The 24387-nt window shown below is 45.0% G+C and overlaps 1 protein-coding gene across 4 annotated transcripts in view; it reads left to right on the top strand.

The window, feature by feature from the left end:
- The window catches only part of LOC121853148 (tetraspanin-9-like), a 48817-nt gene that overhangs the window by 14865 nt on the left and 9565 nt on the right, over positions 1-24387 (top strand). For 2 of the 4 annotated variants that reach the window (XM_042347091.1, XM_042347092.1), the window contains 2 exons: positions 2921-3081; positions 23297-23363. In XM_042347091.1, the coding sequence (XP_042203025.1) occupies positions 3020-3081; positions 23297-23363 (129 nt within the window). In that variant the 5' untranslated portion in view covers positions 2921-3019. The remainder of the gene's footprint in view (positions 1-2920; positions 3082-23296; positions 23364-24387) is intronic. The other 2 variants (XM_042347093.1, XM_042347094.1) reach the window with 1 other exon arrangement.

The raw sequence follows: 24387 nt of genomic DNA, 5'->3' as shown, positions 1-24387 counted from the left end.
ACGCCCATCCTTTGTTCCTCTATTCCGCCCCGCCCCGTTACTCTACCCCTCACTGCCCCGCCCAGTCATCCCATTCCTCCTCGTCCCATGGGAATCTTCGGCCTAGGGAGAGTCGGGGAAGATGGATAGTAGGACGAGAGGTTAGTCTTAAGCCAGAGGTAGATAGACGGTTGTTTGTGGTGGAGTGGAGAGGGAATAGGGAGTGGAGAGGGAGTAGGGAGTGGAGAGGGAGTAGGGAGTGGAGAGGGAGTAGGGAGTGTTGTGGGAAGGATACACAGGGATGGGAGAGGCTAGGGAGGTAGAGAGGGATGGGGGGGGGGTGTTTGGGAGGTGGAGGATGGGGGTGTTGGGAGGTGGGAGAGGGATGGGGAGTGTTTGGGAGGTGGAGAGGATGGGGGAGTGTTTGGGAGGTGGAGAGGGATTAGGGGAGTGAAGTAGGCAGATGGAGAGGAGTGTGAGAGTACTAGACAGGTGGAGAAGGATGTGGGAGTGAAGTAGTTAGGAGAGGAATGTGATAAGAGGAAGTCAGGAAATATCTGAGAGGTCTTACAAGGAAATGGTGGGGAGGGGGGGGCAGATGAAAGAGAATAGTGATAGAGACGAATAAATGATAGAAGAGAATGAGGAAGTAAACGAAGGAGATAGCTAGTTAATGAGGAACTTGTGATGAGGAGGTGAGGAAGCTTGTAGGAAGAGGAAGTAATCTAGAAGGTGGTGGAGGAGAAGGAAGAGAAGAGGGAGGAGGAGGGGGGTTAAGAAAAGAGGGAGTAATAGGAGGTGGAGGAGGAGAAGAGGGAGGAAGAGGAGGAGGAGCCTGCAGAGAGAGAGAGTGGTCACCTGGTGGACTTAAAGTAATTATCAAAGGCCAGGTACTGCATTCTCAAGGTCACTGGCCCCTACACCACCTCACCCCACCTCCTCCTCCCCGTCCACCTCCTCCTATACTTCTTCTCCCTCTCTTCCTCCTCCTCCTATACTTCTTCTCCCCCTCTTCCTCCTCCTATTTCTTCTCCTCCTCTTTCTCCTCCTCCAATACTTTTTCTCCTTCTCTTCCCCCTCCTTCTATACTTCTTATTCTCCTCCTCTTCCTCCTTCTTTTGCCATTATTCTTCTTCTGTTACTCCTATCGTGATATTGTTGTTATTAATTATTCTTTATAAGTGCTTCTGTAAGTTACTCCAATGCTACTTATGTTACTTCCCTGGAACATAAGTAACATTGGTGTGACGACGGTGGTGTTTACAGGACGTTACTTTTAACTTCCAATTGTTGATGTTGATTCTTGTTATTGAAAATTAAACAATAACAGACAGACATACATATGAATACACTACTTGAATGTGATATAAACAATCCCATTATAATCTGTTGATGGGAGGTAATAATTGGTAGTTAACGATGGTTTACAAGCAGCTTTTACAGGTAGTTTGTTTACAAGTGGCTTTTACAGGTAGTTTGTTTACAAGTGGCTTTTATAGTTAGTTTGTTTACAAGTGGCTTCTATAGTTAGTTTGTTTACAAGTGGGTTTTATGGTTAGTTTGTTTACAAGTTAATACCACCTGTTTATTTGGGTAATGAGTAGTGTCTGGATTTTTTGTTTGAGTTAGACTTGAGTCCATTAGTGTAGTGCAAAATGGTGTTGGTGATAAGTGTTAATCTTTATGCCCGAGTGTGGTAGGTGGCAATGACAATGTGTACTTATAAGTTAGATATATGACTGTTTGTTTTTTTAGCCACGTCAGTCAGGTATATGATTGCTTATCTGAGTGAGTGAGTGGGTGTGTGAGTGAGTGAGTGAGTGAGTGAGTGAGTGGGTGTGTGAGTGAGTGAGTGAGCTGACCAATCCACCTCACTCATTCATCTCATAACCAATTCCTGTTAATCTTATTCAATTTAAGAGTAATATTTTAACATTCGATAGGGGTTTCGGCCACAGATAGGTTAGGTTAGGGTAGGGTCAGGTTAGGTTAGGGTCAGGTTAGGTTAGGGTCAGGTTAGGTTAGGCTAGGGTCAGGTTAGGTTAGGCTAGGGTTAGGTTAGGGTAGGGTCGGGTCGGGTTAGGTTAGGTTAGGCTAGGGTCAGGTTAGGTTAGGGTAGGGTCGGGTCGGGTTAGGTTAGGCTAGGGTCAGGTTAGGTTAGGTTAAACCAGAAAGCATCGAAAGGTGGCAACTCCCCCTATAAAGGACCTTGGCGTGGAAGATGACTTACGTGGGTGGACGGTCAGTCAGCCAGGCAGGCGACACTATACAGAGATCGATCATGTTTCTGGTGTGTATTTCATGTGTGGTTAGGTTAGGTTAGGTTTAGGTATGTCAGTACTGAACTCTACCTCTGTATTGTCTGACGTTTTTCTTTGGTTAGTTACCTTTACAGTATTGTTAAAAAATGCACATGTAAAAATCTATAGAAATTGAAACAGTTTATTTGATCAGAAAAATATACAAAGTGAATAACAGCAGCAATATTAACTTGGGTGAGGTTGAGCACTCTTGAAAACCTAAACAAATACTATATATTTATCTCAAGGACATTATATATTCTACATTATCTGAATTACCACATATAAAATAGTATTAGTAAATATATATATAAGACTGTTACCACATAATCAAACATATTTTACACTGTCTTGAAAATCCTAAGTCATTGTTTATGGCCAGTGCGCAAAAACCAATGTCCAGGTTAACACCCGAGTTGAATTATTAATAAAACCTTCCTAATTTAAGTTACGTCACCTGAATGTGTTTTAATGTCATATGAGACTGTGTATAGTATTATGAACTTGATGGTGTATTAGTAATGAGGCTGTGAGTGAGGAGAATCTAATGACGGTGTTGTGAGGCAGAGCGGGGGGCGGTTAGGCAAAGAGTACTTCACACTTTGTACCCTCTGACCCCCCTGTCTCTCTCTCCCCTTAAGGAATCGTCTTCACCTCATCACAACTGAACATCACATCTGTCCGTCCTTGTACTTGTCCGTCGTCATCATCATCCTTGTCCGTCATCATCACACACCTGGATGTCGCCACCTATACATAACTTCACACCTGAGCGGCTACACGTCTACACAACTGACTACACGTATGAGATTATTACCAATGTTTATATTTAGTGTTTCTTGAGAAGCTTAAATAATTCCCTTTCTCAGTAGACCTTCCGAGGCAGACGCATGATCATAGACTGACAACTATTACGGTTTATAATTTAACAGATCCGACATGATAAACTGACACCAGACTGTAGATAGACTCAGTGACTCTCTTTTTAATGATGTATTTTCTCTAGAATGTCATATTTCCTGTCTCCATCACCGCGGGCGTCGTTGGAACATCACTAGTCCGTCCACGAGTCACTAAACGGTACAGTGACGCTAAGTGACGACAACTGCCAGCCATCCCACTTCAACGATGTAATATTACGCCTTGGTATTAATTAATTTCTGAATATCGCAATGGAAAAAAAATATTTATCTATGTTTTCATAATGTAAATAAATAATATCCTTTATTTACGTTAGATATTAAGGCTCTCTATACGGCTGTTTTTCTTAAATTGTTTCCAAGTATATTTCATTTTTTACGTGAGGGAAGCATAAACAGAATTCCTTCATAGGTGTTGCCTCGTTATTAAAACTACACGGTATTATGAACCACATAGGAGAACTCAACAACACAAAGACGGCAACACAACCCAGAACACAGGCGTAGGAAAGTAATTCTACACCCAGCCATTTGTTCCACATTCGATTCCCCCTCGGAGACCTGTACTCACTCTCAACCAACCCCGATTTTTCTTTTTTTTCCTGTGTGTCACATTTCAGGATATATATTTTAGTGATAAATAAGAGGAGGTTTTGTTTACCTCCTGGCGTGGCTGCAGGCAGTCTCTGGTGGTTGAGTGAAGGAGGGTGCGGCCTGACGCTAGGCTATTTCTGTGGTGGTAGCCGGTAATTAAAGAACATTTTTTTATCACCTTCACACGGAGCACCAGGGAAGATATATCACGTAATAGGAATTAGGATTACTTATTAGTCTATTTGATACCTTTCAATAGTAGTAGAGACTGTTGACCTTGTATTTGACCATAATGCCACAGTACAGTATAATTATGTAAGACGCACAGCTCATGACCAGGACCTGTTTGAGTCTTTATTGAAGGTGATGGCAGGGGTCGTCCTTGGTTCTCAGGATGATGTTGCCTAAGGAAACGTCTTTTGTGTTCTGATTTAATTATAGTTTATACTGTTTATTGTCTCTAGTAAACCTTGCATATGAGAGAGAGAGAGAGAGAGAGAGAGAGAGAGAGAGAGAGAGAGAGAGAGAGAGAGAGAGAGAGAGAGAGACCCCCCCATTTTTTAAACACTTCCAACGATAAAACTTTAACGATAAATTATTTCTCATATTCGGAAGTAAAGATTAAGCTGTAAAGTTCAGATTATTTTACTGTTAATTAATTTACCAGTAAGCTGATGATATTTTATGAGTCTGAAACACACTTACAAAACATCGATTGTATAGCGGTATTTACAAATGTCTCTTATGACGGAGTGTACTACTTAACCAAGGCCAAACGTCATGGTATCCAGTCCTGTTATTCCGTTGGACAACTTTTTGTATATGTAACAGTTAATATTGATATCTGGAAGTGGAACAGTGGGTGGTGTAAAGGGTGGTGGAATAGTGGGTGGTGTAAAGGGTGGTGGAATAGTGGGTGGTGTAAAGGGTGGTGGAATAGTGGGTGGTGTAAAGGGTGGTGGAATAGTGGGTGGTGTAAAGGGTGGTGGAATAGTGGGTGGTGTAAAGGGGTGGTGGTAGTGGGTGGTGTAAAGGTAGGAATAGTGGTGGTGGAAGGGTGGTGGAATAGTGGGTGTAAAGGGTGGTGGAATAGGCAGGTGTAAAGGGTTGGTGGAATAGTGGTGGTAAAGGGTTGGTGAATAGTGGGTGGTGTAAAGGGTGGTGGGAATAGTGGGTGGTGTAAAGGGTGGTGGAATAGTGGGTGGTGTAAAGGGTGGTGGAATAGTGGGGTGGTGTAAAGGGTAGGAATAGTGGGCAGGTGTAAAGGGTGGTGGAAAATATGGGGTGGTGTAAAGGGTGGTGGAATAGTGGGTGGTGTAAAGGGTGGTGGAATAGTGGGTGGTGTAAAGGGTGGTGGAATAGTGGGTGGTGTAAAGGGTTGGTGGAACAGTGGGTGGTGTAAAGGGTGGTGGAATAGTGGGTGGAACAGTGGGTGATGTAAAGGATGGTGTGGTAGGGAGGGTGTGGCAGGGGCAGGGTATGGTGCAGGTCCTGAACACTGTCACACTACACAGGCGAGTCCTTATCTGTATAGCCGTTGTGTCTGGTAAAAGGAGATGATGTTAAAAGACGCATTGAACCCTTCACATATCTCCCTCCGGCTTCAGCTGTATCCCTCATAACCTAACCTAACCACACGAGGCTGGGACATTTACCAAAATATATCTCATGTTATTCAGAATTTATCCCCGGGCTGAGGGTAACCTGAGGTTGGTATCTGTCTTATGTATTGTGAAGTCGTGAGATGGAAAAATACTCTTAATTTTACAACATGTTTTAAATGTTTATAATGGTAAAATAATTAGTAAAAAGGTTATTAAAAGGATGTGTGGGTCAATGTGTGTGTGTGGGTCAATGTGTGTGGGTGTGTTGGGTGGAGGAGGTGGTATTCTCCCCAGGCACTCTCATTCTCTCACACATTCATTACTCGACTAATTACATTCACCTCGCCGTCAATCACTAACCAAGTCGAGGGTTAACTTGGCTGACTGGCTGCCGTCTCGCTCCTACAGTCGATATAAGAAAGGGGAAGAAGAGGAGGAGGAGGTTCAGTAAATTACCTGGGAATTATTCATACCTGGGTATTTATTACCTTGGCTTAAACTCCACTACGTTCTATGGCCATTTGTTGATGAACTGCTGAAATTCCAGCCTTAAACGGGAGCCGATGAGCGTGCCCACTTATACGATTGGCGGCTTAACCTGTACTTAACGCTTCCCCAGTGACTTGTAGCATGTTAACTGGTAATTAGGAATGGGAGGATGGAGGGCGGGAGGATGGAGGGCGGGAGGATGATGGGCGGGAGGGTGATGGGCGGGAGGATGATGGGCGGGAGGGTGATGGGCGGGAGGATGATGGGCGGGAGGGTGATGGGCGGGAGGATGATGGGCGGGAGGATCTGTGTCTGAGAGAGATTGAAAACTTGGGTCTAAATTTCTCAAGGATTCGTACGTTCTCATTAGCTCCTTACATAGGGATAAGAGAACTCCTTTTGGTTGCTGTGAAAGATTAATGATATTTTTTTAATCATCGTTTTGGTCTTTACGCCGCAGCTTATGAGATGCTACACGTGTTCTCGCATCTCTAGTTAGGTTAAAAGAATTTACATAACTAACCCTGAAGGTCCCTACGGCGGCCCTTCGTCAGTAGCTCGAGGAACTCAGTTTGGGGCGGCAAGGTCTCTCTCTCACTCTGTCTGAAGAATGGCTTTCGTAATGGCTTATTGTGATGATTTTGACGCTATGACTTTGGTGAAAACGAGCGGTGATAATGTTTGTGTAAATCTGCCGCGAATACAAATTAGAAACTTCATAAACAACAGCTCTTTACTCCTACCAAGCGAGGAGGATACAGTATTGTACCAACAACTGACGGTACAGCCGGGGTGAAGGGGTACAGAATTGTTGCGTAAAAAAAGAGTTTCGTTAGGTTAGGTTAATACGCGTTCAGGCAGAAAACTATTAAAAGCATCTAGGGGTGAAAATTTAGAAGTAAATGGTCGATTCATTTATTTAGGATACATCTCTGTGTAGTATTAGACCACCGAGGTGACGTTTATGGTGAGCGATGGCGGGAGATATAGCCACCTGGAGGACTAGACCCACACTGACGACTGGATGAACACAGACAGTCTTATAAATATATCTTTCTTCAATTCCTTCACGAAATGTAATTCTTTGTGTTATCAGTGACAACTAATTATTTTTTTCATATTTTTTCCCAAAGTGATAACCGATTTCTTGTTATTTTGTAAACGAAAGTAAAAGTTTAACAATGATCCGTAAGAATTTCTTTTATACTTAGTCGATATATCTTTGTAATTTATGTAAACACACTAAGCTTTATTTATTTATTTATTTATTTTTTTTTGGCTGATGACTTAAACGAATCTTAAAAAAAAAATGCCTGTGACCGCTTGTGGGACGAGGCTGGATTTGTGCCCAGTCGAGTCGAGTGTGAGAGTCGCTGGGGTAGGCTATATAAGGTCCCAGACGTATTTGTATGTTTGTTTGTTGTGATATGATCTTACCTGAGCTAAGTTGTGTCACCCGCGCCCCTGTGTGACATCTGGGAACGGACACCTCGACCCGTGGTGATTTAACTCTGTAAGGATAGGGATAGGTTCAGTGAAGGGATAGGTTCAGTGTAAGGGTAGGTTAGTTCGGTGTAAGGATAGGGGTTAGTTCAGTGTAGGGATAGGTTCAGTGAAGGGATAGGTTCAGTGTAAGGGTAGGTTAGTTCGGTGTAAGGATAGGGGTTAGTTCAGTGAAGGGATAGGTTCAGTGTAAGGGTAGGTTAGTTCGGTGTAAGGATAGGGGTTAGTTCAGTGAAGGGATAGGTTCAGTGTAAGGGTAGGTTAGTTCGGTGTAAGGATAGGGGTTAGTTCAGTGAAGGGATAGGTTCAGTGTAAGGGTAGGTTAGTTCGGTGTAAGGATAGGGGTTAGTTCAGTGAAGGGATAGGTTCAGTGTAAGGGTAGGTTCAGTGTAAGGGGTAGGTTAGTTCGGTGTAAGGATAGGGGTTAGTTCAGTGAAGGGATAGGTTCAGTGTAAGGGTAGGTTAGTTCGGTGTAAGGATAGGGGTTAGTTCAGTGAAGGGATAGGTTCAGTGTAAGGGTAGGTTAGTTCGGTGTAAGGATAGGGGTTAGTTCAGTGAAGGGATAGGTTCAGTGTAAGGATACGTTAGTTCAGTTTAAGGACAGGATAGTTTTCGTTCTCATTACAATACAATAACTGCCCTCCTACTATGGACTGTGGGCCTGAGAGAAGATACTTTGTTTTTCTAATAGGTTGAGTTACTAGACTAGATACTTATATTGGTGTGATTAGAAATTGATTTAGAAATGAAGTGATTATAGAAATGTTATTGATTATGTTACAATTTAACCCCAACATTTGGAAGGTATAATATTAACATGACGTCCCATTTCAGCCTCTCTCTCTCTCTCTCTCTCTCTCTCTCTCTCTCTCTCTCTCTCGTCTGGGGGAAGGAGGGAGGGAGGGAGACTTGATAATACTGTGACGTAAGAGACAATGATATTAGAGTTACGTAAGTTTCCTCGGGGTCAGTTATCCATTTTTTATTGACTGAGAAAACCTGTGTGGTATGTTGGGAGGTATGAGATGGCGGGTGTAACATGGGCGGTGGTGTGGGGAGGGATCATGGTTGGTGTTCGAGCTATCACGGCAGGAGATCTGACGAAGGACCACCACCACCACCAGCCCGCGTCGACCATCACGGTATTTGGTGGGGGATCATGTGTCCAGGCGTGTGGCGAGTGTGGCCGAAACGTGAGCCATTCCCGCGCCCCTCACACGCCCACCTGATGACCCCCCCCCCCACACACACACACATGTCCCTGTTACACGCTCCCGCCACACGCCCACTTGGTGACCTCCACGTCCCGCTAGCGACTTACACATCCCTGTCACACGCCTGCCTAGTGACTCACACGCCTACCTAGTGGCCTGTACACTGTCCTCCACCCCACGCCTGGTTGGTAACACCCCCCTTCCACATATTCCTGGTGATTCACACGTTCCTACACCTACAGTACACACCTGATGACACATACTCCTGCACGGTGATTCCTGCGACTCCCCCCACCCTCACCTATAGTGACACACACACACACACACACACACACACACACACACACACACACACACACACACACACACACACACACACACACACACACACCCGGACTCCCTCCCTATTGGCTTTTATCAGTCATGCAGACTGAAGCACTCTCACTTCTCTCCTTCCTTCTCTCCCTCCCCCCATCCCTCCCTCCCTCCCTGACAGACCCGATGCTTTAAAGCCTCTTAAACGAACCGTCAGCGTCTCGAGTAGGTCATATGAGTGAATCATTGATCCCCAGGGCGCGGGGCTGGTTCCTCTCTTGTTCTGTTCGCTGATTCAGTTGCTTCGAACACTTGATATCCGAGTCACTTGTTTTGTATCCTAGGATTCAGTTACATTATCGAGGGCACATACATACATACGCACATACATACATACATAATCATAAAGAGGATTATTATTCATACACATATACATATCATAATCATACATACATACAATAATCTTACGCAGAATCATACACACATGCAATAATCATACACACACGTACAATAATCATACACATATACATACAATAATCACACACACACACACACACACACACACACACACACACACACACACACACACACACACAGGTAACTCCAGAGTCTCAGTCTCTACAGCAGCCCCCACCATGACGCAGCTCATTGACCTTGTTAGAGAGTGACCCCAGGCCACCCTCCACCTCCTGGTCTTCCTCCTCAGCTCTTGTCCTCCTTATCTCCTTTCTTACTCTTCCCAAGCACCTCCAATCTCCCAGCCACCTCCTCTCCAACCACACACACACACACTACTGGGAGGGAAGAAAATCATCCCAAAGACAATCCCACCAGACAAAATCCCATAGAAGAAAATCCCACAACATGAATAAGATAATATATAGACTCCCACTACCTCGGGGATTAGGTTAGGTTCTACAGGCATACGTAACTTTAGAGTAATTTTTAAACTTATTATCTTTAGTTAACTCATTATACATCTGAAAAAAACCACAAACAAAATATAAAAACTTAAATACTTTCTATTAAATGAACCATGGTGAGGTCAGTGAAGGTATCGTAAGTTTATTTAATGAGAGGATAGCCGGCAGCTACCACCTCCCGGGATTGTTGACACAGTAACGTAAACTGTATTGAAGCGTGTGAGCGGCGCAACACTATTTACGTCTTGTGTACCGTTGATTTTCTCCCGTTTATGATGATTTTATTATTATTATTATTGTCATTATTATTATTAATGTTATTATTATTAGTAATGTTATTATTGATATTATTATCTTGTGTGTAATTCTATGTGCGTATGTTAATGTTATATGTACGTGAGTTTATATGTACATGAATGTCTTGAGTAGTGTGTATTTTTGGTGGTGGTAAGTGGTGGTGGAAGTAATGGTGGTGGTAAGTGGTGGTGGAAGTAATGGTTGTGGTAAGTGGCTGTTGTAATAGTGGTGGTAAGTGGTGGTGGAAGTAATGGTGGTGGTAAGTGGCTGTTGTAATAGTGGTGGTAAGTGGCTGTTGTAATAGTGGTGGTAAGTGGTGGTGGAAGTAATGGTTGTGGTAAGTGGCTGTTGTAATAGTGGTGGTAAGTGGTGGTGGAAGTAATGGTTGTGGTAAGTGGCTGTTGTAATAGTGGAGGTAAGTGGTGGTGGAAGTAATGGTGGTGGTAAGTGGCTGTTGTAATAGTGGTGGTAAGTGGTGGTGGAAGTAATGGTGGTGGTAAGTGGCTGTTGTAATAGTGGTGGTAGTAATGGTTGTGATGGTGTTGGTGGTGGTAGTAGTGGTGAGGGTGGTTGTGGTTTATTTAGATCTACCTTGCCACCCAGCTTCATCTAAATAACCCACCTTGCCGCCCACCTTGCTGCCCACCCTGCCGCCCACCCTGCCGCCCACCCTCATTATGTTGTGATAAAATATTTGTTGACGCTACTTAAGGAGGCAGACGTTGAGAAATGAGAGCTGTAAGTGTGGTAGGGAGTGTGGTAGAGAGTGTGGCTGTGAGTGTGGTATGGAGTGTGGCTGTGAGTGTGGTAGGGAGTGTGGCTGTGAGTGTGGTAGGGAGTGTGGCTGTGAGTGTGGTAGGGAGTGTGGCTGTGAGTGTGGTATGGGTGTGGCTGTGGGTGTGGTGGGGGTGGCTGTGGGGTGTGGTGAGGTGTGGCTGTGAGTGTGGTGAGGTGTGGCTGCTGGAGTGTGGGGAGTGTGGCTGAGTGTGGTGGGGGTGTGGCTGTGGGTGTGGTATGGGTGTGGCTGTGGTGTGGTGAAGTGTGGCTGTGAGTGTGGCTGTGAGTGTGGTAGGGAGTGTGGCTGTGAGTGTGGTAGAGAGTGTGGCTGTGAGTGTGGTAGGGAGTGTGGCTGTGAGTGTGGTAGGGACTGTGGCTGTGAGTGCGGTAGGGAGTGTGTGGGTCTGTGTGAGAGTGAAACAATAATTGGTAAGTGTCTGGATCGTGTGTGTGGGGGACAGTATGAAGGGTTAATGTGAGTGGCTGGGAGAATGAGTGCCAAGAGGGAGTGTGTAATGATGTAAACAATAGTGCCCGCTCACCTGAGGCACCTGTGAGGGTTGCCAGACGCTCACGCCCTCTCCTTCCCTCCCTCTCACCCTCTCCCCCCTCTCCTTTTCTTACCCCTCCCTCTCACTCCCTCTCCACCTATACTTCTTCTCTCCCTCCTTACTTTACGACTCACCCACACACACTCTCTCTCTCTCTCTATCCTTGCTCTCTCTTCCTCACTCTCACTTCTAACCTAACCTAACCCCATAAATTTTCCCTCGACGAATTGTTTCTGCTGGGTCTTGAAAACTCTCTCTCTCTTTCTCTCTCTCTCTCTCTCTCTCTCTCTCTCTCTCTCTCATCAACCTACTCCAACTCCCTAAAAAAAACTCCTTCCTGGTTATTTCTCTCACCTTTACCTGTTCCCACACTTCATTATCTAATTATCATCTTTATCAATCACCATTCATTCCATTCCTTCATTTTTCTCGGTCTTCAAAATCTTCACCAACACCTATGATAAAAGTTCTTCCCCTTTCGTCCTTTCCCTTACGTTTATCAAGCTATCTCTTCTCTCATTCATCCTCTCTTTCTCCTCCATCTCCCCCACCCTCTTGGTAATTCTCCCTCTTCCCATATTTATCATTGTCTGGATCATATTATCATCTTTATCATGTATTTTTATAGTGTGGTTTACCTCAGAATGGTGTTAGTTTTACCCAGAGGAGCAAGATTATTCGATCAGTGGTTTAGGTAGAGGTTTAAGCGGTGGTTTAAGACGTGGTTTAAGAGGTGGTTTAAGTAGAGGTTTAAGCGGTGGTTTAAGACGTGGTTTAAGAGGTGGTTTAAGCGGTGGTTTAAGTAGAGGTTTAAGCGGTGGTTTAAGAGGTGGTTTAAGCGGTGGTTTAAGTACAGGTTTAAACGGAATAGTTAAGGTTAGGTTAGTTTAGGTTAGGACCGCCAAGGTGTTGTAGGTCACTAAGGAAAAAAACACACACACACACACAGCTGGTCAACACCCCTCACTGTCCATTTCCTCTTGGGACATAATAAAGGTATATTTGGCCATGTCCTGTCCCGGTGACTATACTGATACAGAGTGGTGCTCCCTCACTTCCCTCCATCACTCCCTCCATCACGACTACCTCCCCTCCTCCATCCTCCTCTTCCACAATCACCCCCCCCCCTCCCTCCCCTTCCCCTTACTAACACTACCATACCATTCCCTCCCGGCTACTGCAAGAGAGGGTGGGTGGGATGGGGGAGAGAGAGAGAGAGAGAGAGAGAGAGGGGGTAGGGGGTGCCCGCGATGCTATCATATTAACTGAATGCGTTTAGCCTTGTTACAACTCTGCTTGAACCGTTTCCTGGTATTTCTATTTGTGTTATCATACGAACTGCTATCTTTTTCTCTCTTGCCTTCTAGGTGGAATTTGTTTAGCGCCTGATATCTTGTCTTCATTACACAGACTCTGCTTGATATCTTGTCTTCATTACACAGACTCTGCATAATATCTTGTCTTCATTACACAGACTCTGCATAATATCTTGTCTTCATTACACAGACTCTGCATAATATCTTGTCTTCATTACACAGACTCTGCATAATATCTTGTCTTCATTACACAGACTCTGCATAATATCTTGTCTTCATTACACAGACTCTGTAATATCTTGTCTTCATTACACAGACTCTGCATAATATCTTTGTCTTCATTACACAGACTCTGCATAATATCTTGTCTTCATTACACAGACTCTGCATAATATCTTGTCTTCATTACACAGACTCTGCATAATATCTTGTCTTCATTACACAGACTCTGCATAATATCTTGTCTTCATTACACAGACTCTGCATAATATCTTGTCTTCATTACACAGACTCTGCTTGATATCTTGTCTTCATTACACAGACTCTGCATAATATCTTGTCTTCATTACACAGACTCTGCATAATATCTTGTCTTCATTACACAGACTCTGCATAATATCTTGTCTTCATTACACAGTTACCGCGACACCTCACTACACTTGGTTGTGTCTCCGTTAGTTCTCATGATACACTGACTTCCTTCTTGGGTGTAAACAAGCACAGTGTTAAAAATTATCTTCTCTTTATTTACATTATTTTTGTTTATTGTTTATTTTCTTCCATCTTTATTCTTTGCTTCTTGTTGTTTATTTAGTGTTAGTTTGTTTGTCTTTTCATAATGTTTACAAAATTGCTAGAGGTCAATGTGTGTTTTTTTTTGTGTTTAAGTTAGTGTGTGTGTGTGTGTGTGTGTGTCCCGTAATAATTGTCCCTCATGTTGACCTTGGCACTGATCACTCACACGAGAGCCACACACACACACACACACACACACACACACACACACACACACACACACACACACTCTATACTCAGACACTCAATACCCACATGGTCATACCCACACACACTTAGTACCCCCCACACCTTCAGCACCCACACACACACTTAGTACCCACACACATTCAGTACCCGCCCGCTACCATCCACACACAAATACTCGGCACCACCCCCTCCCCACACACTCGAAATAAACACACTTCAGACACAAATCAACGCACTCCCACCGCCAGATATTTACGTTAATGCCTTCAGAAATACTCCGGAGTGACGTGTTGTGTGTATTCTTACTCCCTCTACACGTGCCCGCGCCTTGAGTCCGTAAAAACGCGAGTCCGTATCACCAGGCACACGTCAGACGTTTGGGCAGGGTAGAGGCAGCCGGGCATGATTGTGTCTCCGGTGCCAGGCGAACTCTTGAATGCGATTTATTACACTGTTTCACTATGCTGGTAACCTCTTTGAGTACGTGAATTAGTACAATGATTGAGATGCATTAACCCTTGAGTCCCCTTGAGTACGATTAATTAAATGCCTGTATACCCCTTTGAGGATGTAGTTGTAATCCCCCGAGTACTTTGTGTTCAAGTTGTGAAAATACGATAACTTATTCCCTTGTGTAAGATGATATCGTATTTAAGATGTTAAAGTTATCGTACTGAAGGGAGTTATTGTACACCCAGAAGTATTACACGATACTATTGAATCCCTTCAGTACGAGACGCCGCTTTTAACATTTTATTGAAGTCAATGCAAGATGATTTTATTCAGCAGACTGACATACAAAACTGATTAAAATATCACCAGTAAAATTTTATTCTTGCTTGTGGTGCCAGACGAACTGTGAGATGCCAATTCATTCATGATTTTCTGTGGGTTAAGTATCGATCATAGTAAGATACAGAGATCCTAGACAGGTATCAGGAAGCAAAGGTGAGGTGTGTGTGCGTGTGTGTGTGTGTGTATGAGTGTGTGTATGAGTGTGTGTGTGTGTGTGTTTGTCTGAGAGGATAAATACAGCTCAAACATTATAATTTTCTTCTGAAGTCCAGTGACGGGTGTGTTGTAAACAGTGAACTTGTACAGTAGTGAAGATAATAATCTTATGGAGATGAGGAGGGAAGAGGCATGCGGTAAATAAACCAGGAAGAGTATTTTATGCGGTTTGCTTACAAGGTTCGTGGTGACGCCCTTCATAATCCGGATGGCGGGGACTGTTGTGTTCGTGTAGGAGGGAGGAAGGCGGATTCATGACGTATTCAGTTGTGTATGTGTGTGTGTGTGTGTGTATGAGTGTGTGTATGAGTGTGTGTGTGTATGAGTGTGTGTATGAGTGTGTGTGTATGAGTGTGTGTGTATGAGTGTGTGTATGAGTGTGTGTATGAGTGTGTATGAATCTAAAAACAACACCACTTATACGTGTATGCAATCTCAGTAATATAAACCGCATTTAAAGAAAAACAAAAACTATTTGAGTCAGCAACTGATTTGTATAACCCGGAAAAATACAACAGAGCGATGACGTAAGAGGGAGGAAGAGGAGGAGGAGTAAGGTTTTGTTTATGTTTGGTAATACTGGAGGAGGTAGTGGTTGAGGACGACCTGTACGACCTGTTACTAGCCACTGTCTGTCGTTCTAGGGGGTGTGGTCAACATGGGCCACACAACGACCACCTCCCTATACAGTGTTAACCAATGTTGCTCAGGTGACGAGGTTCATATCTCTTAATGTGGTTTAATGTCGTGTATCCTACTTAACTACGTCACTTCTAACCACGGTGTAATGGAGAGAGAGTGTGTTCCCATAACTTTGGGCAATTCTCTAAAAAATCAGTGCGTTGGAGATTACCACACACACACACACACACACACACACACACACACACACACACACACACACACACACACACACACACACCTAAACACTCAGTAAACACATTTTTTTTCAATAAATTACATATAATATAATACCAAAAGCCCAACTTGAGAATGAAACAACCTGATTCCTTTTTGAGTAAGTCTCAGTGCAATTTAAGAATCATTTCGTGATCTATCTTTTCTGCATGTGCTTGAATATGGGGCAGTGGATGTTGCTCCCTCTCTCTCTCTCTCTCTCTCTCTCTCTCTCTCTCCAGCACACCTTGTCTACACAGGTGAGGAATGTGTGTGCGTGTGTGTTGCGAAGCAGGGCAAGAGAGAGAGAGAGAGAGCAGTAAACACCGTGGCTGGTCATGCCGCGTCACCACCACAAAGCCGTCCTCGTTCCTCTAATATTTGTAAATTCAAGAACGACATTGCGTGACGCGGGTCAGTTTACTTTTTATGTTTTTACTGTGGTTGTGGGGAGGATGGGGAGTAGTGGGGTGATGATGCTGAGGTGGTGGTGAGTAATTAGGGAAGGTGGTGATGGGGAAGATAGTGGTGGGGAAGGGTGTGGAAAGTGGTGATGGTTGTGGTGATGGATGGTGGAAAGGGGAAGGTAAGGTGGTGGTGATAGTGGAAGGGGTGGCGAGGGTGAGGGAGAGATGGGGGTGTTGAAGGGAGGAGGAAGATGGGAGGGAAAGAGAAGGAAAGGGAGGGAGAGAAGGAGAAGAGAAGAGGGATGGAAGGATGAATTTACTTGTCTCTTTCTCTCTTATATATTTCGTTGTCTCATTAAACTATTTATTGTCTATTTGTCGTTTGGGATCACCTGAAAATTAGCCACCCCAGCTTATTTCACCTTAAGATTCAACACGCTAACCTACCCAACCCTAACCTAACCTACCCAACCCTAACCTACTCTACCCTACCCTAACCTAAGCTGGGACGGCTAATCTTCACATAACCAGCAGTCTTGCATATTTTTGTATTTATATTATCTGTTTCAATAGTGTTGTCTGCTGATACTATTGTCTGCTTATATATCATCTGCTTTTTCGTGTTTACTTGTTTACATGATTATTTGTTTGTTGTTTACAGTCTGCTCTGCTCTATCGCTTTATTTAATTAAGTTGATCGTTTTTTTTCCCTCATGCTTGACAGACAGACATCACTCTTGACCTTAACAATAACAAGGTGTGTTTTCCTGTTTATGCCCCGCAACCACCAATGTCAAGGGGTGTGGGGGTATATAGTGTGCTGTAGGAGTGTTACTACCGCTGTGTGTCGGTCTGTATATAGCAGGGGGAAGGAACGTATTGGGTTAGGTTAGGTTAGGTTACGTTAGGTTAGGTGAGGTTTTGAGTACGATAACTTAACCCTCTTCTGCTTCCCTGTGTTATGGTGATATCGTCGTCAGGAGAACAAGTTGTTGTATACATGGGACAGAGTCTTAAGTAACGCGGACATCTCCTGAGTCATAAATCTTCCGTCTTTTGGCAAGGGATTTGACATCAACACGTGTCTGATATCTTCCCGTGCATTAATTTTCTTGAAAAGGTAAAAAAAAAACACACACACACAAAAACTGGTATTTATATATGTGTGTGTGTGTGTGTGTGTGTGTGTGTGTGTGTGCGGTACTCCATCTTTAAAGATATTATTAACCCCTTTTAAAGTAATTAAATTTTCTACGAACCTAACCTAACCTAACCCAACAAGTACTGCTGCCCCCCACTTTATGATGATGTTAATGGCAGCCACAAGTACTTGGAGAGGGCGCCACTAAACTTATTTATATACCCGCGTCATAACAAAACGATACGGCCGAACGCTTGTAGTCAACATAAGCGTCTCACTGTCAGGTTAGAGGGAAATGCCAGGCGCTACTGACTGCCGGTACTGGAGCTGCGATCAACGGTGTAAGACCATAATTGGGTGGTGGTGGTGGTGGTGGTGGCGACTACCTCATACGGTAAGGAGTGAGTGAGGTGTCGCAGCTTCCGTCAGTTCCCGGCAGCACCCACCAGCCCCTGACTGCCTCCTGTGACCGAGTCGATGACATGTCGGTGTGTTTGTTGTAGGTAATAGGTAGGGGAGACCTCATAAGGCTGTTTGTGGGCGTGAGAGAACCTTCGACACTGATTGAGGGCGTGAAAAGACAATAGGGCGTTACTTGCGGGCATAAGGAGACTTACAGGCGTTACTTGTGGGAGTGAAAGGAACTCCGCGGGCGTTACTTGTGGACGTGAAAGGAACTCCGCGGGCGTTACTTAGCCGGACGTGAAAGAAAGACTCCGCAGGCGTTACTTGTGGACGTGAAAGGAACTCCGTGGGCGTTACTTGTGGGAGTGAAAGGAACTCCGCGGGCGTTACTTGTGGACGTGAAAGGAACTCCGCGGGCGTTACTTGTGGGCGTGAAAGGAACTCCGCGGGCGTTGCTTGTGGGCGTGAAAGGAACTCGGGCGTTACTTGGCGGGAGTGAAAGGAACTCCGCAGGCGTTACTTGTGAGCGTGAAAGAACTCCGCGGGCGTTACTTGTGGGGAGTGAAAGGAACTCCGCGGGCGTTGCTAATGGGAGTGAAAGAACTCGCGGGCGTTGCGTAAGTGAAAGGAACTCCGCGGGCGTTACTTGTGGACGTGAAAGGAACTCCGCGGGCGTTACTTGTGGGCGTGAAAGGAACTCCGCGGGCGTTACTTGTGGGCGTGAAAGGAACTCCGCGGGCGTTACTTGTTGACGTAAGGAGACCTACGGGCGTGACTTGTGAGCGTGAAAGGACCTCCGTGGGCGTTACTTGTGGGCGTGAAAGGAACTCCGCGGGCGTTGCTTGTGGGCGTAAAGGGACCTACGGACGTGGCTTGTGAGCCTGACAGGACCTGAGAGCGATGTTAGTGGGCGTCAGATTTAATGAAGACTCGACATGTAAACAAAAATAAGAGTAAAGGTTAAAGGTCGTGAACGAGGGACGTTTTTCCGGGTAATGGAGGTGAACAACGCGGGGAAGTTCAGGAAGTCAGACTATATAAAAACATTACTGTGAACGTTTAGGAAAAGTTGACTGTGATGCTCTGATGTTTAACGATGGAAAATACCAACAACAACAAGAAAACTAACCACACATTAACAAAAACCTAATAAAATAAACCTGTTAATGAATAAAAGTAGCAAAAACAATTAAAATACCCAGACTTGAACTAATAAAAACAGCAACAGCAGAAAAACAAAACACAGGTTCTGAAACAAGTCTACGTAATGTTTTCCTCTGCAGGGAATAACAGAACTCATCTCCTTAATGTAGCGTGACTGCAAATTCGACACATTTAGTTAGCGCTTTGTGTCATTGCTCGTGAGGCTCTGAGCTGTGAGGACTTTAACACACGGATCTCTGACCATCGGGGTTCAAGGTTAGTACGTGTAAGGGCGTGCTCGCTCGTGTAGTGAAGGTGCAGGTGAGGTAACGCAGGAGGGTGACACTCCCACACCTGTAGACCAGTGGCGTCTAGACTGGTTCTGGCGTAACACTGCTCCAACAGTCACGGGTTGAGGAACCTTCTGTGGTGTACATTACTGTGGTATTGTTAGTAGTTTTTATCCTTCGAACTTATCAAAATATTGTGTGTGGTTGATGATTTTAAGACTACAGGGAGAAGAGTCATTTATTGGCGTGCTTTGGGAGTAGGTGACCGGATTTGATGTCGCTAGAGAGTACGAGAGTTCCATTGTCCTCACTATAATTGGATGTCTCTGTCTCCAAGTCCAATTATCCCTCTAAGCTGCATTTTCAGCCCCCAATCCACTATTTTCCTCCCATAAAGCCCCACCAGTGTCTTCTTACTCCCTCTTTAAGATGAATTCTTCCCTCGTAAACCACTTTCTTTCCTCCTTTAAGCTGGGTTCTTCCTTCCCTAAGTCACCGTCCCTCAGACTGTGGTAGACTAGACGCCTGCCTTCCTTCCTTCCTTCCTTCCTTCCTTCCTGGGGTGAGAGAGCACGGGGTTGTGGTGGTCCAGCTGAGGCCAGAGAGGTATCGGGGACCAGCCCACCACAACAAAGACAAGTGACTGAAGGACTTTTGTCTGTCGTCGTAACTTACACCAACACTCCTTCCCTCCCTCCCTCCACACACTCTTCTCCCTCTCCCTCCTCTCCCTGCCCCTCCTCATACTCCTCTCCATCTCTCCTTTCAACACCCTGCGTCTTTATCCTGTTTTAGTGTCCTTGTTCCGTGTTCTGTGATGCCATTATCGTCTTTTGTTTTCAATCCCGTTTTCTATGTTGTTGTACCCCGTCGCCTCTAACTGGGGGGGAACTGTAAGAAAAACTTCTCAGCTCGTCTGTGTGTCAGTTCGGTATCGTATGAACACGATAACTAGAACAAATTGAAGTAGATTTGAATGAAACGTGATGTAACCCAACAAGATGAGGTTGATGATTAGTATTTTTCCTCCATATTTAGGTGTATGTCTCTATGTCAATGGGTTACCTGTAGTTAATGTCCTCTCTTCCATTACTTTATATTCATGTTATTATTCTCTACTTCTCTCTACTTCATTACCTGTGCTAAGACACGACTCTTGACGAGATAAATAGTGCCCCCACGTTCAGCCATCCCTACTTGCGTAATCTGAAATCTGACAAATCTGTACAGTAATACGAGTTGATTTTTCTCCGATACTTCTGCTCAAACAGTCATAAACCTGTACTTGGTTTTGATGGCTGACACAACATTACGTCAACAGCCGGAGTCTCGCAATCTGTTGACCAATAACCCAATAGCAGCTTCGTCTTGCACTATGCTGACCAATAGCAGCTTCACCTTGCATTCACTTGACCAATGGCAGTGGTGTCTCCTTATACGGTCAACTCAACATATTTACAGTAATCAGCATAATTTCTGTCCTTCATCATGACTGACAAATGGCACTGTTTACACTGACAGTCCCGACAAGAATAGCGTCAGATACGATAAACGGCCCACATCATTGTACAGTACATACGTTGAGCTTAACTAAACCTTACAAAATGTCCTGTATCAAGTGTAATTAATAACAGTAGTTCTGCCTTTGTTGAAACTGAGGAATATTAATTCTGTCATAAGGGAAACAAACAAGAAATTAATATCCTCGACCAGGTTAAAACTGACCATTGACAACGCCATCTCAAGTTTAACGAACCAATGACAGGGCCGCTTTAAATACAACAGACCAATAACAGCGCTGCTTTAAGTACAACGAACCAATAGGAGCGTTGCCCTCGCCCAACACCCACATTGACCTCTGTTACACCTCAGCCTCGATGACCCACGATACCTGGGACCTCCTGCAGGATTACTGACTGCAGGAGACGAGGATCAGCCACCCTGGTCTTATTATGTTATGGTCACTGCCAGAGGAGCCATGTCGAGATAGAATCCACCTGTTTGTATATACGTAAACACTGATGTTTACACTACGCTAACGTAACCTTACATGTTGACAGGTAAGACGCATATATGGCCAGGACGAAGACTAACTCACTAGTATATACTGTATATATATTTGTTTATATATTATTGTTGTTTATATATGGGTATAGGAACATGACAGAGATGATGTTAACTATAAGAGAGGGGGGAGAGGGAAGGAGAGGGGGTGACGGAGAGATAGAGTGGGGTGAGGAGAGTATGGTGGGGTTACAAGGACTGTGGACGGGAGGAGGAGGAGGAAGCACGAGCGCGCATTCATTCTCCACAAAAATAAACACAAGGCACACGCCGAGGGAGCCAGCCATGCTACTGTCTAGCCCAAATGATTTAACACCACCCCCACCATGTACCCAGGAGGTGCCCACAGATGCCCAGTATATGAACCCAGGTGTTGTCATGCCTTCAGTCCATCCTATCATGTTCCCAGGGCGCCCACAGTATCACCGCCGCCCGTCCCTCACGCCTTTTGTGCGAGTCTGTCCTGCACACTCCCCTACGCCTAAGCCTTATAGAGCTAATGCATGTCTCAGCGTCCGTCCAGCAACAATTTAATCGCTAGGCTTCACCTCATTATCATTCGTTGCTACTGCTTATTGATTCTTCCTCGTCGCTTGTAATTGACAGCTTTTGCTCCTCCCCTCTCCTGCTGCTGTCACTACTGCTCCTTCCCTCTCCTGCTGCTGTCACTACTGCTCCTTCCCTCTCCTCCTGGCGTCACTACCCATCTTTAACCATCGTCGCGTTGCTCCAGGAGAGGAGGACGCCCACGCAGGAGGTGGACTAGGACGTGTCAGCTCCTTCAAGGCTCACGGTGAAGGGCGAAGGTTGTTCTATGGTACTTGAGAGGATATGGCGAGGCTTTTGTGCCGTACACACACACACACACACACACACACACACACACACACACACACACACACATTGTATCCTCGAATATAATTAACGAATCCAGAGTCTGTACATGGCAAGAGTCCAAGGTGTGCACGACGAAGGAGGTACATTGTTTACACGGATATCTTCTTCCTGGGTCGAGGAGATGGGCTGTTTATGAGCCGGAGTGATGGTATAAAAGAGAAGCCGGATATAAATAAGACGTAAGGTGGCACATAAAGAGAGAAGCCGGATATAAATAAGACGTAAGGTGGCACATAAAGAGAGAAGCCGGATAGTACGATGACGTAAGGTGGCACATAAAGAGAGAAGCCGGATAGAACGATGACGTAAGGTGGCACATAAAGAGAGAAGCCGGATAGAACGATGACGTAAATGTTTCAAATCACGTGACGTAGCTTCTGAAACTTTAAAGAAGATCTGGGGATTTTTGTTAATGCCTGTTACTTGGGACTGTTACTTGTGACTGTTACCTGGCACTGTTACTTGGGACTGTTACCTGTGACTTACTTGTGACTGTTACCTGGAACTATTACTTGCGACTGTTACTTGTGACTGTTACCTGGAATTGTTACTTGAGACTGTTACTTGGGACTGTTACTTGTGAATGTTACTTGGGACTGTTACTTGGGACTGTTACTTATGACTGTTACCAATGACCGTGTTAACATGTGTCTATGTTCCTTGTAAATGATTTTTTGCAGACAGTCGTTCATAAACACGTACAAATACGAATGAAACAACACACACACACACACACACACACACACACACACACACACACACACACACACACACACACACACACACACACACACACACACACACACACACACACACACACAACACACACACACACACCCACACACACACACACACACACACACACACACACACACCACACACACACCAACACGCCACACACACACACCACACACACACACACACACACACACACACACACACACACACACACACACACCACACACACAACACAACACACACCACACACACACACACACAACACACACACACACACACACACACACGCCACACACACACCACACACACACACACACACACACACACACACACACACACACACACACACACACACACACACACACACACACACACACACACACACACACACACACACACACACACACACACACACACACACAACACACACAACACACACACACACACAACACACACACACACACAACAAGAGGAAAGGTGTGCTGATGTACCCTCACCCTGGGATGTTTACAATTATCTCCTCTATATTTATTACAGGATGGCCGGGCGTACGGGCTACACCTGCGTCAGACACACTCTCTGCGTCCTCAATACTTTCATGTGGGTGAGTGAAGCAATTTAGCACAGGACACAGTTCACAAGTACAACATCAACAAACGAGGATTAAAATTAATTCAAATTAGCTTGACCTTGAATAAGTCTCGTTCAGTTTACCACTCCATAAATGGCCAAGAGAAGGAAAAGTGAGATGGGGAAGGTGTTTAGTGTGTAGTAAATAAACAGACGAGGTGTGGCAGGTGGAGATGGTGTGACAAGAGGGGGTGGCAGGTGGAGATGGTGTGATAGAAGGTGTGGCAGGTGGAGATGGTGACAAGAGAGGGTGTGGTAGGGAGATGGTGTGGACAAGAGAGGGTAGGAGATGGTGTGATAGAAGGTGTGGCAGGTGGAGATGGTGTGACAAGAGAGGGGTGGTAGGAGATGGCAAGAGAGGTGGTAGGTGGAGATGGTGTGATAGAAGGTGTGGCAGGTGGAGATGGTGTGGACAAGTGGCAGTGTGAGATGGTGTGACAAGAGAGGTGGAGGTGGAGATGGTGGACAAAGGTGCAGGTGGAGATGGTGTGACAAGAGGGGGTGGCAGGTGGAGATGGTGTGACAAGAGAGGGTGGTAGGTGGAGATGGTGTGACGAGAGGGTGGTAGGTGGAGATGGTGTGACAAGAGGGGGTGGTAGGTGGAGATGGTGATAGAAGATGTGGCAGGTGGAGATGGTGTGACAAGAGAAGCTGTGGCACGTGTAGATGGTATGACATGAGCGGCCAGCAGCACAACAAACCACTCGACCTCACGCCCTCTCCATGACATGCTATTCCTGTTGTTTTCCTCCTCCGCCTCTTTCTTTTACTGTCCCTCTCACAACCACCACGCGTCCCTTTCCACAACACTTCTTCTATGATAATGACTAACTAAATTCCTGAAGTTGTTTAAACATTATGGAAGCCTTTGTTGCAAGTGGTTTAAGGGCTCTCGTACTCTAAATGACCCTCCCCTCCCCAATCCCCATCTCAAGATCTCAAAGCTCCACCTTCTGTAAACACTGCCTTAATGTTTCCTTTATTAACCTCAGCACCTC

This window comes from Homarus americanus, unplaced genomic scaffold (genome assembly GCF_018991925.1).
Source record: "Homarus americanus isolate GMGI-L3 unplaced genomic scaffold, GMGI_Hamer_2.0 scaffold32871, whole genome shotgun sequence".
NCBI lineage: Eukaryota > Metazoa > Arthropoda > Malacostraca > Decapoda > Nephropidae > Homarus > Homarus americanus.
The sequence above is the reverse complement of the archived record's forward strand: the minus strand, read 5'-3'. Positions and strand labels throughout refer to the sequence as shown.